At 39.1% G+C, this 18,835-nt stretch overlaps 1 protein-coding gene across 1 annotated transcript in view; it reads right to left on the bottom strand.

Moving 5' to 3' along the window:
• atm (ATM serine/threonine kinase) overlaps positions 1 to 18,835 on the bottom strand; it is an 82,715-nt gene that overhangs the window by 18,912 nt on the left and 44,968 nt on the right. The window contains exons 32-45 of the mRNA XM_077207614.1: positions 18,710 to 18,805; positions 17,615 to 17,786; positions 16,871 to 17,012; positions 13,830 to 14,006; positions 13,527 to 13,704; positions 13,303 to 13,414; positions 9,202 to 9,360; positions 8,980 to 9,088; positions 7,606 to 7,688; positions 5,950 to 6,052; positions 5,705 to 5,853; positions 2,824 to 2,928; positions 1,427 to 1,546; positions 139 to 367 (exon numbers count right to left, since the gene is read on the bottom strand). Of these exons, the coding sequence (XP_077063729.1) occupies positions 139 to 367; positions 1,427 to 1,546; positions 2,824 to 2,928; positions 5,705 to 5,853; positions 5,950 to 6,052; positions 7,606 to 7,688; positions 8,980 to 9,088; positions 9,202 to 9,360; positions 13,303 to 13,414; positions 13,527 to 13,704; positions 13,830 to 14,006; positions 16,871 to 17,012; positions 17,615 to 17,786; positions 18,710 to 18,805 (1,934 nt within the window). The remainder of the gene's footprint in view (positions 1 to 138; positions 368 to 1,426; positions 1,547 to 2,823; positions 2,929 to 5,704; positions 5,854 to 5,949; positions 6,053 to 7,605; positions 7,689 to 8,979; positions 9,089 to 9,201; positions 9,361 to 13,302; positions 13,415 to 13,526; positions 13,705 to 13,829; positions 14,007 to 16,870; positions 17,013 to 17,614; positions 17,787 to 18,709; positions 18,806 to 18,835) is intronic.

Raw genomic sequence — 18,835 nt, 5'->3', positions numbered from 1 at the left:
GCTGCTTTTAAACAATGTGTATTGTGAAAAATGCTATACAAATTACCAATTTGACTAGTTCATATGATAATATAATGCACTACACCAATGACACATGAGTCAAAAGTCTGGCTAACTGACATTCAGACATGGACAGACCTGTGTGTTTCCTGCAGAACGAGCCAGTTTGCACAGCTCCATCAGGTGCGAGGAATAGGCAGAAATCAGATCATTCTTCATGTCTGTCTCTGAGGAGATCAGGGTTTCCTGTATGGAGGAGCGCAGGGCTAAGACGGGCTCCACCAGACTGAAATCACTGTCGGTTAGGAGATCAGAGTGCTGATGCCACTTCCTGTAGACTTCATTCAGGCTGGAGTCAGTCACAGGCCTGGCAAGAACAGAAACATACTATATATTAATATACAGTCATAGTCACTAAATTCTTGTATTTGGATCTATAGTCTAAAAAAAAGTATAATATATAATAATAACTTATTCTACTTTTTTTATTTAAATGACAGTAATTAATTACTTAATAAAGCATTACACCCAACACTGCAGCTATGCATGTGTGATACCATGGGTCAAAGCACTTCCAGATCTCACAAAAAGGAATTGGGGTTGCTTTTTTAAAGATTGTGTATGTCCATATAAAAACTAAAGCTATCCGTTTGCATTTCCATTCATATCAAGAAGACTCAGACTTCTTTTATTGATCCCTGAGGGGAAATTAAAGTGTTAAAGCGTTAACAGAAAGAACAAGACACAAAACAAAATAAACGATACAATCAATACTCACAGTAACTCAAGAATATTGATCATTACAGAGTACCATGCAAAAACCTAATTATCATAGTAAACTCAAAAACACCCCCACTCACACTGCATTATACCTTAACCGCCAAACATATGCCACTCATCTTCTTAGTCCGAGCCAAAAACGTTTTATAGTTTTAGTTTTTGTAAATGATAATGATAATAACCCTGTGCAAAACCCTGCAGAAGTATATCAGAGTATATCGCTCAGTTCTGCTGGGAAGCTGATCGCTTGGACCTAACATCACATGTGACTAAAGACTACATACACATGACAATTAGGGCTGTGCTGATTGGCTGAGGAACAATTACAAGCCATTAAACTACCATGTCATCATAGAATCATATTTTTATGTGAGAAAGATGCTCTTTGCACCCAGATAGTTAAGTCACAAAAGCTACATGGATGCTAACCAGCACAAACGTGACCTTAAATTGGTACAAACATTTACAATAAGATTTAGAATCTATGAAAAGTTTACTCTAAAGTTCTTAAATTCTTGATTTTCAAGATTTGATACATTTTTTTCTTGAGGAATTTAAGAACTTTAGAGTCAAATGTTCATAATGTAGAAGCCTGCAATAGTGCTTGTGCTTCTCTGACTGTAAGATGAAAGTGTAATAATCTGACCTGGAGAAAAGCTCCTCGACACCCCGCAGCTCACTGATCCTCTGCAGGTTACAGAGCGCAGGATACAGTGAAGACACGGCCTCCAGACTCCCACGACACAGCTCCTCCACCTCGTGACCTCTGGCAGAACACGCAAACACATACAGCTCACATGGATGATGCCTCGTGGACAGGATTGATATTTGTAAGTGTTACTCAAGTCATAAAGTGAGGACAACAAGCATCCACCCATTATAGCAGTGTAGAGGCCCATTCTCACCAGGAATGAGAACTATAAAGATAACTATAACAATAACTACATAAGCATCCACACCAATGCATAATATCGTTGTTTATTATAAGAGTGTGCTGCAGCTTTGGCGTCTGCCACTTTAAATGCTAAAACATTTTAAAGTCAGATGGATTGAAAAGTTGAAAGTTATAGACTATTGTCTAGCTGTTCACTGTTATGTGAAGTCGTGAAAACTTTTTTTCAGTTAAAGAAATTGTATAAACTGCAATCTATTCTTTTAACCAAAGACTTTGAGACTTGTTATGCATTCTTGTATTTCCACACGTTGGATTATTGTAATGTTGTATATTTAAGCATTAGTGAAGCATTAGTTGTATGCCTTCAGTATGTCCAAAATAATGCAGCAAGACTTTTAACTAATACCAGGAAAAGAGATTATATAACACCGGTGTTGAGATCTCTTCACCGGCTACCTGTAATGTACAAAATACAAGGTTTTAATGGTCGTCTACAAAGCACTGCATGATCAGCTTCCAAAGTATATAATTTACGTACAGCACTTTGGTCCTTTTTTTTGTGGTTTTGAAAGTGCTTTATAAATACATGTTAAGTTGAGTTGAGAATATTGCTACTTCATATAAGCTCACCATGATTTTACAAAGCAAGACATGTTCCTTGGCTCAGGTCAACATATTTTGTTGATCCTGGCACAAAATTCCTGTCCAAAATTTTAATCCCAACCATAACCCTACCTCTAAACTTAACCCTGCCCATAACATTTCTCTAAAATCAGAGGGAATGATGGGTGAATAACACTGATGTAAAAGCACCAAATCCCTGGTTGTAAGCCTAAATTTGACATAAACTGTAAACTTCCTCAAATCTGATTGGTTGATTGAAATGTTGTTCCAGGATCCACAACGATGTTGATCCAGGAACATGTTGCACTGTACGCATAAGCCACTTACCTTCTAAAAGAGTGCAATAATCACAGTTAAACCAAATAAGAGATATTTAATAATCGCGACAGGCCTTGTTATCGTATAATTGTGGTGTGGCCATCCCTTATTGTCATTGAATTAGAAGGATTATATTAACTTTATAGTTACTGTTATAGTTATCGTCCTTGGTGTGAACAGGGCTTAACACAGTGTAAACGGGTTACCTGGCGTAGTTGAGGGTTTGCTCAAATAGGGACAGTTCTCGATCTCTCAAAGCTTGGAGGGAATTGAACAAGGACTCATTGATGCCAGGCTTCAGCTTCTCATTTCTGAAAAAAAGAGAGAGGGTAAAGGTACAACTGAAAAAAACCTTCACTACAGTTGTAAGTAAGTAATGAATCTAAGTAATGCCGAGTTCACACTGCACAACTTTAAACGTCGGCAGATCGCTGTGCTGTTCAGACTACATGACTTGCTCTGGAGTCTTGAAGTCGTTGTGGTGTTCACACTACTTACATTATCTGCAACAGGAGGTGTTTTGTCACGAAAACACACGCGAGTAGTGGAATGGAAAAGGATGCGAAACAGGAGTTGTCTATTTGAAAATGGAAGCCGCAACAAAATTGGCAGTGCAAGTTGTTTGCGCAATGATCTCTTCAGAACCCCCCAAAAAAAGAATATAAGGATGGATAAGCACACGCCGGCACCAGGGATTGTCTGTGCTCAGGGGCGGCACTAAATATGCAGGTGCTGAGGGGATGCTATATCATTGACAGGGAGTGCTGCGCAATTATTTTATATATATATATATATATAAATATTAAAATACTATTAATAAATTAGCAAAAACTTATCCACTCAATATTTAATATTCAATTATTTTAATTATCACAATTACAGTTTTCATTTTATTAAATTGAACAAGCACAACATTCAGCATATATTCAGTAAATATTCTTAAAGATTTATTAATATTAATGATTTTATTTCAACATAATATCACGTTATTTTGACATTGCATGTGTGCATGCAACAAGCAAGGTGTGCATCTGTAAATCCGGTGATAAGCGTACATTGATTTTTATCGATTTTTATAGCTCTGTTGGTGTTACGTTCTATACGTGTTTGTTGTTGTGTTTTTGTGTTTGTTTTTCCCTCCCTCTCTTGTACGCTTTCTATCTGCTCTCAGGTTCATGTGATAGGCCGTGTCAGCTGTCCATCATCATCAGGGCGGTTCTTCGGAGTCCAATCTGCTGTCGCCCAGCTGTTTAAAAGGCTTCCTGTGCGTCTCATGGCGGCAGTGTGTGTGTGTTTGTTCGGCGTCCTGCGTGGCGTACTTTGTACGAGTTAGTTTAATGTTAGTTATGTCTAACATTTAGTGCCTTAGTGTTACTTTTGGTTTTATGTCAATGTTCTGAGTCTAATGGTTTTTCAGGTTGTGTATTTGGGAAGAGAACAGGTCAGTAGATCGCGCGATATACATTGTTAGGTTAGAGGTTGTGGGGATTAGTTTAAGGGAATTATTTTTGTTATATTTGGTTGCTTATGTGGCGCTAAATTAAAGTTCTTTCTCCCTATAAGTATTTATGTTCTTTTCTTTCTTCTGTGGGTTTCCATTTACATTGTACAGCTCATTCACTGTATCTAGTGGCTTTGGCTTTTTGGTAATGAACAATCATCTTTCCAACATTTTGCGTATCCAATTCATGGTTCTTTCTGCTATTCCCAATCTACCAGCAGTAGTGTGATATCTGAATGTTGCGTTATATCTCCTAGACCTTTAAAAGTTCGTAACAGTTGGTTTGATGCGTTGCTCACTTCAATCTGTAGAAACGGTAAAATGGCGGAATTATGTCCCGCGGTCCGGATGGAACCAAGCCCACTGTGGTTGTGTATGATTTGGCAATTCATAGATGCCACCTACGTCACTAGAAATAGAACGCCGCCATATTGACGACCGATCTCGCCCGGTATGGCCGCCCAAACTGCCCATTTGAATGAGAGAGAAAGACAGAGATACATGGATAAAATTTTAATTTTAGACTCCAATCCTTATTTGTTACCCCCCGTTTTCTTTTGTCCTTTATTATCTGCCCCAGACTTGCCCCAATTTGCCTTCCATGATAAATATTTATCTTGTACATAACCCCTCCCCATATAGTGGGGATTGCTTGAAGGCTTTCAAGAGTACAGACGCGTATCAATATGCTGTTGATCAATGGGTAAAGACGTAAAATTGCGTCACCTGGCCACCAAGGATTTATATTTAACCACAGGAAATGTTGGTATTCTAAAAAAAATTCAAATGTATGATTTTGGTGGTAGTTTGCTCTGACTAGGTAGCGAGTTGTTAGCTAGCTAACAGCTGGTAGCTTGCCAGCTGTTAGCCACGGCTCACGGTTAGCTGTCATTAATCTGGATTAGGCCTGTCGCGATAGTCAATAAATCAATTAATCGCACGGGGAACATATGAGCTTAATAATTTTTCCGGCCGCGATCATTTCCATTTGCATGCTTGTTTGTTTTCCTCCTCTCTCTCTCGACAACTCTGTTTCAGACATAACCGACATATTTTACGTGAATACTCTCCAAAACGGACATTTAAACATAATGTTGTGTGTTTTTGTCCATTCAGACACGAAACAGAGCTCAATTCATTACTCGCGCGCTGTATATGGCTGCAAGCTTCGGGTCGGGTGTGTGCGCACAGAAAGATGAGACATGATACAATATTAGACATTCATACAATATGAGACATTTCTACTATCCTTTACTTTTGGTATAGAATAAAATACCAGTTCGGGGTTCCACTTTCGTTCGTTGTTGCAGCCAACTGCACAACATATTGCAGGCATTACTGAGACCGTTGGTCGTCAAGATGGTGGCGCAAAGCTAAAGTGACGTCATGTGAACCGAACGAATAGGGGACAGCCTATACACTGGTCAAAATCGACTGACTCCCTGAATGTTTGAAAATTATCAGGAGGTGCTCGTCTCGTTATCCTCTCGCACAATACCAGCCACGACCATTCGTGCATCAGCGATTTCCTCCGACAGCACACTTGTGTGCGCCCGGCTTTAAAGAGTGTTGATCCAAACACACACCTCTCAGGTAGGTCACAGTCCCACTGCGTGCTTCTCCAGGCGGCCTGAAAGCGCAGCTCTCGGAGTTCAGGACCCCACTCCACCCCCTCTCTCTCCAGCCCGTGGAGATACGTGCGCAGAATACCACACAAACCGAAGTTCTGCAGACCCTGAGACACACACACACACACACACACACACACAGACCACAACTTGAAATCGCATTTGCAACTATCCTCATAATTCGGCAGAAGCATCAACCGTACCTCGACTATGCCGATCTGTCGAGTGACCTCTGGGAGGTTGGAGTGAAGGTCATATGAAACCAAAGCCTTTTCCCACATGGCCTCATGTTCATAGGTTCGGATTCTGGAGACCACACACACACACACACAAAGAAAACATCAGCACCTTTACATTTAGATTTCTTAATTAGTAAGAAAGTAAAAATAGCTACAGGGTAACACTACAATAAGGACCATTAATTAACATTAACTAACGTTAGAGCTTTGTTGACGTTAGTTATTAAAAAAACGGTAACACTTTACAATAAGGTTCAGTTATTAAACATTAGCTAATGCATTGACTATCATAAACTAACCATGAGCAATACATTTGTTACTGTTTTTGTTAATCTGTTTTAAGGTTAGTTAATAAAAATACAGCTGTTCATTGTTTGTTCATGTTCACAGTGTGAGAAAGATTTTAATAAAGTATTAGTAAATGTTGAAATTAACATTAACAAAGATTAACAAATGCTGTATAAGTGCAGTTCATTATTTGTTAATCTTAACTAATGTAGTTATCTAATTTTAACTAATGAACCTTATTGTAAAGTGTTACCCAAAAACAACTGTTCATTGCTAGTTCAAATTTCATGTTGACCTTTTATATGCATTTATGAAATGAAAAACAAGCAGAATGAATTTGTCTAAATTGTTTGTGAAGTTGTTTTGATTTATATTTATATTTTTGGATTCATGCAAGTGTCTGTATTTTCAATTAGTGCAATTTTTTTACATGCTCCCAACCACACGTGAACAAAATCAGGCAAACTGACACTGCATTTAACATAATAATATACAGTATAATAACCAAAGGAACTGATTATCCAATAAGTTAAATGTAAAAAAAAAAAATACAATTTATTTAATGAACGAAAATGATTGAAAACAGCCGCACTGTCTGGCTTTTTATTATTATTTTTTTATTATAGATACTATGGTAGTACTTTATTTTACAGTCCTGTTCCGCATGAGAACATACTTTGTATTTATTATAGTTATTACAATAACTGTGTCATAACTGTGCCCTAACCCTGAACTTAAACCTAACCTTAACCCATGTAGTTCCCTTAAATTAACCAGTACTTTCTAAGGTAAATACATTGTAAGTACACATAAGTGCATGTACTCTAAAATAAAGTGCAAACAATACTATTATTCTGATCACCAGTAAAAAAAATTTGCAAGCTTTAATTGAATTATTTTTGTAAGGCATATGGTCTTAGTTCCTATAGTCTCTTTTGCATTTATGCAATATACTGGAGCCAACCCTGAGAAGGAAGTCCAGAAGATCCCACAGCAATCCTGTAGTTATTATGGGTGATGATTATGCTAATTTGAATGAGCGCGTAAAAGTGCCCTATTTATGAATAATTGGAATTCATTACCGTTCACACGTTTAACTATCAAATCTACATAACAAAACAAAAAAAGGTTAATGAAGCATTTGTGAACCCAAAGGAGAGTTTTGGGAAGGTCCATTGTTTTGCACAAATTACTCTGAATTTATTTCATTTATATATGTATTCCTCATTCGTTCTTGAATGAGGCCCATTGTGCATATAGTGTATACTCATATTTACATTTATTAAAACAGCTGGGTTTATAAAGATCATCTATTGGGTTGAAAAGTCTCACCTGGTCAGAGGACTGATTAACTTTCCACATCCGTACAGGCTGTCAGGTTCTCCAATGCACCTGTACACTTCAATCAGAAGATCCTGACACACACCAATCAAAGTCTCACTGAACATCCCAGTGTTTTACTGCATCATAATCAGTGGAATTGGAGTTACAGTGGCTACGTTTACATGCAACCAAATAATCCGTTAGTAATCGGATTGAAGGCTCAATCGCACTGAAAGCCTTCATGTAAACACCTTAATCGATCCGATTGAGCTCGATCCAAACGAAACTTCGATCGGGTTGAAAGGGGGGTTTTATTCCTTTTCTAATCCGATTGAGAGGACATGTAAACACTTGATCGGATTGAAAACGGAGACTGAAAGGACTGCGCGTGTGCAATGCCGTTGAAATAGCGTAATGACGTATGACGCGCTGAACGAGCTGTTCTTCGTGTTGAATAAAGTGACATATACTGTAAATGACTGTCCCCTCGTTCTAAAATTCTCCTTTCTTCAGCGTCTGTGAAGTGGAGCACCAGTCCTCGTTTCAGATTCCCATCCACAGACGTGATAAATATAAACAGCACGGTACAAGTCAAGTCATCTTCATTTATATAGTGCTTGTAGATTGTTTCAAAGCAGCTTTACAGTGATAATAGGAGATTAAAGTAACAGAGTTTTGGCTTTACAGCAGCTCTAGAATAAAGTTATTTGATTGATTCACTTCCGGCGCAACGATCATTAGTTATTACCTAAGGGGCTGCTAACATGACACCGTTTTAACAGAAAACTCTTAAGTTCTCTCTGCACAAACTTTAAAAACGTGAACCCGTGAGAGCGCTGGTGGCGTGCACATGCGTATTAAGAGTTCATTCTATAGGTATGCGCGTTTGAATAATATGTGCGCAGGCATGTAGCCCTTCCCTACAAAACCAACCCTTAACAAACTACTTGTCTGGCCTTAAAATTTATAATACAGAATCTTGTAGCCACGTGAACCGGAATTATCCCGACAACGTTTTATCTGTACAGAGGTAAAGGGAAGGAGGCCTTCGCAGGGAAGTTCATGAAGAACAGTTCATATGCTCATTGTCTCCAAATTATGACCAGAAATGGATTTTATAAAACACAGTCTGCTGTTTAAAAACAATAAAGAACCAATGAAGGAGAATAGATAGAATGTGCAAACAGCAGGAAACTCTGTATATTCGTGCAGTGTGCGCATGTCAAAATATATATCCCGATTTGAAGCTTGTGATCACATGTTTAGCGTAAACACTACATTCATATTCATTAATCGGAATGAATTCAGTCTGATTGAAACAAAAGTTGTGCATGTAAAGGTAGTTCACTTCACTCCCAGGCTCTGATACCCATCATCCCCCACCTGGAGACTGAAGCCAGAGTCTTCTAAACTCTTCTCATTCACGCTGCTGATGGACAGAGTCTGGCTGCTCTCATCAAACGTGATCCGTCTCGACGCTCGAGACTGTAAGCTGAGACAAACACATGCCATTGGTCACTATACGGCTCTTCAAACAACGAATGAATCTAGAGTATAAAACACTGTGGTCGTGATTATAGCAAGTCAGAGTGTCACTGTCAGTACCTCCGGCTCTGCTCCATGTTTGACCTGATCTTGTCCACGTAGATCTCAGAGTACAGGAGAGCGGTGAAATGGGCCGAACACACCTGGGCGGCTCCGGCCACCTCCAGGTAATTCAGATCCAGCCAGAAATTAGAGTCACACACCGTCCCATATTCTTTACTTTAAAAAAAAATACAAAATGTTACAGTTTAAAGGTGCAGTGTGAGATTTTTAGCGGCATCCAGTGGTGAGGTTACGAATTGCAACCAACAAAAGTTACGGTGGCCGACAGGAAAATATGTCATCGTCTGAGACCGCAGAGAGTAGCCAGTTCAGCAATGAGGTTTCTTTGCAAGGATAAATTAAGAAATTATGTTTACTTAATTATTCAGTAAAACTATATGTTATTGCGAATATTTTATTCGCTGAACTAAGCTTGCTTCCTTGCACGAAGAGCAACATAGTAACGAAACGCGTTTGTCAGTTTAGGGCCACCGTAGAAACATGTCGGCGCATTTCAATGTAAGGGAACCCACGGTGTGTGTAGACAGAAACTGCTCATTCTAAGGTAATACAAATAAAACGGTTCATTAAGTAAGGTCTTTATACACCACTGAAAACTTCTTTTTCAAGGTAGTGATGAACGAGCTCTGTAGCGCTGTGTGTTCGCTGTCGGCTATGCTAGAAACATAGAAGGGGGAGCCCGCGGTTATGTAGATATAAATGTCTCATTCTAAGGTAATAAAAACATAACGGTTCATTATGCAAGGTCTTTATTCACCACTGAAAACATAGTTATGGATCTTATATTGCATTTCTGTCAATAGATCCTCAGAAATATTACACAATGCACCTTTAAATCACAATTAATGCACTTTACAATGTAACAATGTACTTTAAATTAATAGTTCACTTAAAAATTAAAATTGTCATCATTTACTCACCCAAACCTGTATGAGTTTCTTTCTTCTGCTGAACACAAAAGAAGATATTTTGAAGGATGTCTGTAACCAGACAGTTGATGGACCCGATTGACTTCCATAGTAGGAAAAAGGCAAATAGTACATCGTACATCATTGACTTACACAGTAGGTCCATCAACTGTCTGGTTACCAACATTCTTCAAAATATCTTCTTTTGTGTTCAGCAGAAGAAAGAAACTCATACAGGTTTGGGTGAGTAGATGATGACAATTTTCATTTTTAAGTGAACTATTTCTTTAACTATTAAACCAGGTCTCATTACAAATACTCAACAAAGCAGAATCATGGTATCGCACAGAAAATATTGTTCTGTCCTCACTACAATCAGCAAATGTATAGCATATTAATCATATTAAATTCCTCAAATGAGTTTCTTTCGTTACGGGCACTTTTGGCCCAGTGACACACTCTCAAGGTCTATTACTTTTGTCTTTTTCCTTTTTTTTTTTACAAACAACAGTTATGTTTCCATCCAAATGTTACAAATTTAACTAATTTGAAAAACTAAAATATTTCCCAAAACATTTGTGAATAAAGCACCCATTTGTTCAAGAGAACAAAATCACCACTTTCTGGTACATTGACGCAAATATCTAATAAAAACGGAGGTTTTTGTCATCAGGGAAAGCCACTATGGCTCTTTTTCGTACATCATGAATGGCTTGCGTCTTAGAGCGACAGACGAAACGCAATAAACTCAATAAAATGTTGTCTTGCATTCGGAGGCGGACACCTAGTGTTTGTGAACGCAATCGTGTGAGATATTGAGAATATATGCGCATTTTGGCATTTTCATCCAGGGTTTTTTTATATAACATCATAAAATCTGCATTATAAAGTAGGTGGTTGGAAACATAGCTAATATTAAATTGTGTACACAGTACATACAGTATATTACATTTATGTCCTTTATTCCTGTTTTGTCTGAAAGTCATCAACATTTCTCAACAAGGACACATTAAATTGATCAAAAGTGAAAGACTTAAAAAACTTAAAATTTTACAAAAGATTCTATTTCAAATAATTACAGTTCTTTATAACTTTCTATAGATGAAAGAATCCTGAAAAACCTTACCGTCACACACACACACACACACACACACATATATATATACATATATATATATATGTGTGTATATACATACAGTACCGCTGCTAGCCATTTTGGTGCCCTAAGCATAATTCCATTATGATTGGCTCCATGCTGATTGGCTGACTCCACACAGCATTTTATTTTATTTTATTTGCAGTAACAGTTGTTTGCTATTCGAATCAACAATAGAGTTTAAAAAATACGACTGATAGACCAGCGACGAGGTTCAGACTTTATTAAGCTTAAATTCAGACGATGAAATCCAGAGGTAGCACGCAGTCCTACAACACCGGGCAATTTGCCTAATCTTCACGGTACTTTAGATTGCGGTGGAAACGCAGACAGCAACAGGTCTGGGGGGAAAAAAGTTCCTGGGACAAATTGAACTGGGTAATTTCGGTGGAAACGCGGCTATATATATATATATATATATATATATATATATATATATATATATATATATATATATATATATATATACACACATATGGTTGGGTTGCGGAGAGATTGTGAGATTGTGGTTAGGTCTCAGCAGCAACTGTTGGTTTATTTGTATAGGTTGTATAGTATTTACAGTCATTACGTTCCTGTATATATTGCGTGAATGACGGGTGGTTGGGCAGATATTGTGTTTTGTGGTAGGTGGTATGCCATACGGAACCGTTGCCACTGAAACTGCATATTAACGCACCAGTGGGGCTCGACAGCCTTAGTCAAACGGGTTGGCGCGTATGGTTGGGTTGCGGTGAGATTGTGGTTAGGTCTCAGCAGCAACTGTTGGTTTATTTGTATAGGTTGTATAGTATTCACAGTCATTACGTTCCTGTGTATATTGCGTGGATGACGGGTGGTTGGGCAAATATTGTGTTTTGTGGTAGGTGGTATGCCATACGGAACCGTTGCCACTGAAACTGCATATTAACGCACCAGTGGGGCTCGACAGCCTTAGTCAAACGGGTTGGCGCGTATGGTTGGGTTGCGGAGAGATTGTGAGATTGTGGTTAGGTCTCAGCAGCACTGTTGGTTTATTTGTAGAGGTTGTGTAGTATTTACAGTCATTACGTTCCTGTGTATATTGCGTGAATGACGGGTGGTTGGGCAGATATTGTGTTTTGCGGTAGGTGGTATGCCATACGGAACCGTTGCCACTGAAACTGCATATTAACGCACCAGTGGGGCTCGACAGCCTTAGTCAAACGGGTTGGCGCGTATGGTTGGGTTGCGGAGAGATTGTGAGATTGTGGTTAGGTCTCAGCAGCAAGAGGGAAGTAGAGGTCAGTAAGCTGGGCTGAGTTGAGTGGGGGACGGAGGGGGTGACTCTGGGACGCCAGAGTCACTGTCGAGCCCTCTTGAGGTGTCGTGGGCTAGTCGACGAAACACTGAGGACGGAAGGTGCCCACTTGAAGACCCTAGAGATGTCCCCTACTCAGCTCAATCCAGAGGGTTGTTATGGGGGGACCGCACTGTGGTTGCAGCCGTTGTGTGTGCTGACGCGCAATACACTGTATTAACACCAGACAGAAAATTCACGTCACCAGATGGAAAGAATGGATGGAGAAGCATAGGTTACTGTAAAGCTACGTCTTAGTTGGTGATTATCTTGGCGAAAGCCGAGTACAAATCAGCATGAAGTTTTAACATCTACTCTCGTGTAATGGAAATCATTATATATATATATACACACACTGTATATATATATATATATATATACATATATATATATATATATATAATTTCGCAGGCAAAAAAAACTCTGTTGATCACATTGATCATTGTCGATCATTATACATAGCAATGTATAAATCACTGCTCACACATAAGTCGCTTTAAAACCAAGCAGCTTTCTGTGGATCAGCACCCCGAAATTGCTTGACTAACTTGAACATGAGCAAAATCTGCGTGGAAATACTCACGCAAAACTCTCAAGCACCAATAAATGTTGCCACCCCTAGGGGCATGCATATTCAAAACATCAAAATAAGAGCATTAATAATAATGATATACTTTGGCCACACAGAATTTGATAGAAATGAAACTTTTTCCAACCTTCCAGGTGCCACTGGGCGGCTCTGCTGTCTGAGATAGTCTATGACTGCCAGCATGCTGCGGAGAGAGGTTTTGTCTATATGGCTCTGGTTGGCAACATCAATAGTGCTCCCTGTTAAAACAGAAAAAATGCTCACTTGAACAGAACAGAGAATCTCTAATAAGGCAGCACTGCAGCAGAGCAAGTTGCTATTGTCGTAATGAAGACTAACATGGTTTTGCACCTGAATCGGAGAGCATGGGGGTGGTGGGGCGGCTGGTGGGGCTGTAGGGTCTGCGGTACTGACTGAAGAAACCCTGGATGTGTGTGGATAACAGCTGCCTCCAGGAACCCTCCGCATCTCCCAGGAGAATATCATGAACAAAGAGTGGCAGCATCCTCTGACAAAAATCTGTGTTCACCTACAACAATAAAGAAGTTGCTTAAAGTCTGTTTTCCGTTTAAACTAAAGCTTTTGGTTAAGACAAACACACATCAGCATTATACACTGGATCACCAAAGTAAAGCAACCTTTTCATCAGTGTACCTCACATAAAGGTCTGGTGAGAAGCAGAGCTTCATTTCGGACCCCTCCACTGTCTAACAGGGCCATACAAAGGTTCCTCAACCAGTCCTTGTGTCCACCAGGTGTCACTAACCACAGGTCCGAGCTGTCCAGCCGGTCTCTGGACTCTGAGCTCACTTCCATGGTCATGATGGGCTCCTGTACAAAAGACCAGATCAGTCCTATAAGGTGTGGACCATAGTATGGGTTACTTTTATTTAGAAATTCGAAATTATCGAAATATCGCAAATGTATGTATCGCAATATGCATATCACAACGGCTTGCAATAACTGGGATCATGAACAAAAGACAAAGTGAAAATCACTCACTGCTCTTGGCTAAATAACTTATGTAGCTTTAATAAGATTTAGGATATATTTATTTAAGACAGAGAAAACTAAGCAGTGTTTTATTTTTACATTTGATTATTCAGTTTCTGTTGTTAACTAAACCTATGTAGGCCTTCCAGAAACCCTGAACCCTGTGGTTTACACTGATGTTAAAATAACACTTCTTATGCTACAGTAAAACACTGCTGTTCACTTCAGAAGTTGTAGGGATGTTTTCTTGTCACAGAAGGAATGTGAAACACGTATGTAGGTTTTATAATTTTAAATATATTTTAAATATAATTTAAGTTTATTTTACACACTTTAAGCATTATCGTATCGCATATCGAATATCGCATTATTTAATGAGTTATCGCATATCGCATTTTTCTTCAATATCATGCAGCCCTACTTTTATTATTGCAGGTATTATTTTTGTTGTCATTTAAAGGTTTATTTATTAAAATATCTATTCACTAACGATACCCTCACGTCACAATTGGATACATATCACGATACAGAACTCACAATGCGATATTATTGCGATATTCCAAGACATATGATAAAAGGTTAACAAAAAAAGTAGTGTTGATTAAAATGCTAAATTTGGATTACATTGTGTGTGTAAATTAATAGGCTTGGACTTGGTGCTGGAAACCCAAAGCACAGGACAATAGAGACACCAGAATAACAATTTCATGATTATGAAGCTGAAAATACAGAATTATTTTAGACAAATATGCTTGCACTCACTGGCTAGATATATTTAAAATAATGTAGGACACTTTTTACTGGTAACGTAAGAGATTTGGTATTATCAGGACCCACAAATATTCCCCCATTGCATTATTATACATTATATTCAACATTATATATAGTGGTTTAATGTAGTAATTACACTAAAACTCTGTTTTTCACGCACAGTAATTTTCATTTTGGGTGAACTATCCACAATACATATTGTCACTATCCACAATACATATTGTTGCATTTTTGTATTGCGATATATTGTGACACAATATATTGTTACACCCCTTCTATTCAATCATTTGTTTATTAAAGTAACTCTATTATAGTTTTTCGGATATTACCTTTCATGCAGTGTGTAATATGGCTGTTTGTGAATGTAAAAAGTCTGCAAAGTTTCAAAGATTATTTTCTCCTAGAAGAAAGAACCGATTCTGAACTGACTGAAACAAGTCATCAATAAAGCCAGTCTCACTTCCTGCTATGTGGATTTGTAATAGATTTGCATAATGCCAGTCTATGGTCTTCATTGGTGGCCCTCGAACAACGTCTAATTTAACCCTCAAACACTGTAGTTGTAGCTGAGGCCTGGAAGAGTTTGATTCGTGCTGAAGACATGTCGAGTCATCTGACCAATCAGTGCAGAGTAGACCAATCACAAAAGACTGAGTCATCTGACCAATCAGAGAAGAGTAGACCAATCACAACAGACTGGGCCATCTGACCAATCAGAGCAGAGTAGACCAATCACAACAGACTGGGCCATCTTCTGACCAATCAGCGCAGAGTAGACCAATCACAACAGACTGAGTCATCTGACCAATCAGAGCAGAGAAGACCAATCACAACAGACTGGGCCATCTGACCAATCAGAGCAGAGTAGATCAATCACAACAGACTGGATCATCTGACCAATCAGAGCAGAGTAGACCAATCACAACAGACTGGGTCATCTGACCAATCAGTACAGAGTAGATCAATCACAACAGACTGGGTCATCTGACCAATCAGAGCAGAGTAGACCAATCACAACAGACTGGGTCATCTGACCAATCAGAGCAGAGTAGACCAATCACATCAGACTGTGCCATCTGACCAATCAGTGCAAAGCAGACCAATCACAACAGACTGTGCCATCTGACCAATCAGAGCAGAGTAGATCAATCACAACAGACTGGGTCATCTGACCAATCAGAGCAGAGTAGATCAATCACAATAGACTGGGTCATCTGACCAATCAGAGCAGAGTAGACCAATCACAACAGACTGGGTCATCTGACCAATCAGAGCAGAGTAGACCAATCAATACAGACTGAGTCATCTGACCAATCAGAGCAGAATAGACCAATCAATACAGACTGAGTCATCTGACCAATCAGTGCAAAGCAGACCAATCACAACAGACTGGGTCATCTGACCAATCAGTACAGAGTAGACCAATCACAACAGACTGAGCCATCTGACCAATCAGTACAGAGCAGACCAATCACAACAGACTGAGCCATCTGACCAATCAGTACAGAGTAGATCAATCACAATAGACTGGGTCATCTGACCAATCAGTACAGAGCAGACCAATCACAACAGACTGAGCCATCTGACCAATCAGTACAGAGTAGATCAATCACAACAGACTGGGTCATCTGACCAATCAGAGCAGAGTAGACCAATCACAACAGACTGAGTTATTTGACCAATCAGTGCAGAGTAGACCAATCACAACAGACTGAGTCATCTGACCAATCAGAGCAGAGTAGACCAATCATAACAGACTGGGCCATCTGACCAATCAGTGCAGAGTAGACCAATCAAAACAAAATAAGTTACTTGTAGCATAATAGAGGTACTTTAATAGTTCATCAATTCACTAATATTCAGCGTGCAGTTGGAATCAAGTGTCCATAAGAAGGATTTCATGTAGACATATGCAGATGTGAGACACTTGCCCGTCTCTTGGCAGAGCGGAAGGGGTTCAGGTATGCCAGCAAAGGGTCCCTTTTACTTTTATACATTTCTCCGAATTCAAGCCCAGACTGTGTGGCCAAGATGTCCTTTAAACACACACCAGCAGCCTGACGCACCGTGATACTGAAATAAAAGAGAGAGAGAAAACTATGATGTAAGTGATGCAGACACATTCAAAATAAATACTATTAGAAAGCAAATACTAGAAATTGTTTCGTGTGAATTTGTCACGAAGTTGATCCAAGAACAGTGTGAAAGTTAGGGATGCACCGATATGAAAAAAAATTCCGGTACGATAACTCTAAAAGCTGATAACCGATCTATTGGCCAATAAATCTAAATCCAAATTTTAATATAATTTTTGAGAGCCTGATTACAAAAACAAAAGTCTCAAATGACAAGCCACATCTCAAACACATAATTATTATGTTCTCATTATAATGTTATGTCGCCTATATAACAGACTTGCGCTGCACATGTTGCACTGAACTGTATTTTCCTTTTTAAAGTGATTCCAATCATTTCAAGAAATTAAAACCATCATGACGAACAGTGTTCATCTAAAGGAAATAATATGTTATTTATCGGACAAATTTTCTTATCGAGGCGACAACAATAACATTACAAATGAACATATATGGGCCGATACCGATATGGTGGCCGATATATATCGTGCATCCCCAGTGAAAATGTAAGATCTGCTAAAAGAAGTAGTGATGAAGTACCTGTGATGTGTGAGTGCATTGTCCATGCAATTCAGGATGATGAAGATCCACTGAAGTGGAACATCTTTGAACATGTGGGCTGCTCTAGCATACAGCTGGTCTTTCCCATGATGCAATGCAATGGATGACAGGTCAACTGGCCCAAGTTCTCCCAGGCACCGACCAACGGCCTCTGAGGAGCAAATTATAAAAATACCTGCCACTGACTACCAACAGTAAATATTTTGATCATCACAATTCATGGTTCAATATGACCTGCTCGAACTTTAACAGGACATTCATCAACATTTCATAAAAAACCGCACCAGTTAAAGGATTACTTCACCTCAAAATGAAAATTTCCTAATTATTTACTCACCCCAATGCCATCCAAGATATCCATGTCTTTCTTTCCTCAGTGGAAGAGAAAATACGTTTTTTAAGGAAAACATTTCTGGATTTTTCTTCGAATAATGAACTTCAATGGCAACCAGCATTTTGAAGTCCAAATCAATGCAGTTTCAAAGGTCTTTGAAGTGCTTGAAAATGCTGTGCACGATCGCAGCTGATGAAGAGGGTCTTACCTCGCGAAACGATAGGCAATTAAAAAAAATATATATATACACTTTTTACCTACAAATTGTTTGGATTGAGCTGATCTGCAACATGCCGGAACTACGTCATCACATTGAAAGGTCAGGCTCGATGTCGCCGGCGGAAGTACCGCCCCACTCGACCGTGCGAAGGAGGATAGTTCAAATTGTATTGGTCGCTTTGTAAACAGTGGGGCGGTACTTCCGCCGGCGACATCGAGCTTGACCTTTCAACGTGATGACGTAGTTCCCGGCGCGTTGCAGATCAGCTCAATCCAAACAATTGTGAAACTGCATTGATTTGGACTTCAAAGTCCAATTAAAGTCAATTATTCGAAGAAAAATCCAGAAATGTTTTCCTCAAAAAACTTATTTTCTCTTCCACTGAGGAAAGAAAGACATGGATATCTTGGATGGCATTGGGGTGAGCAAATTATTAGGAAATTTTCATTTTGAGGTGAACTAATCCTTTAAGTAATTTCAATGGGGTCTTTATGTGTGTGGCAACAGAGAAAGCACTTACTCAGGATGTCTCCTCCACCAGGGTGGTTAGCTGCGATTTTGCAGAGCTGAAGAAGGTTAAGAACCAGCTTAACCAGAATACAGCTGGCAGGATCGGCTGAACAAATATCAGATATGAACATGAGCA

This window comes from Siphateles boraxobius, unplaced genomic scaffold (assembly GCF_051911475.1).
Source record: "Siphateles boraxobius isolate OS27281-9 unplaced genomic scaffold, OSU_SipBor_1 6, whole genome shotgun sequence".
In the NCBI taxonomy this organism is placed as follows: domain Eukaryota; kingdom Metazoa; phylum Chordata; class Actinopteri; order Cypriniformes; family Leuciscidae; genus Siphateles; species Siphateles boraxobius.
The sequence above is the reverse complement of the archived record's forward strand: the minus strand, read 5'-3'. Positions and strand labels throughout refer to the sequence as shown.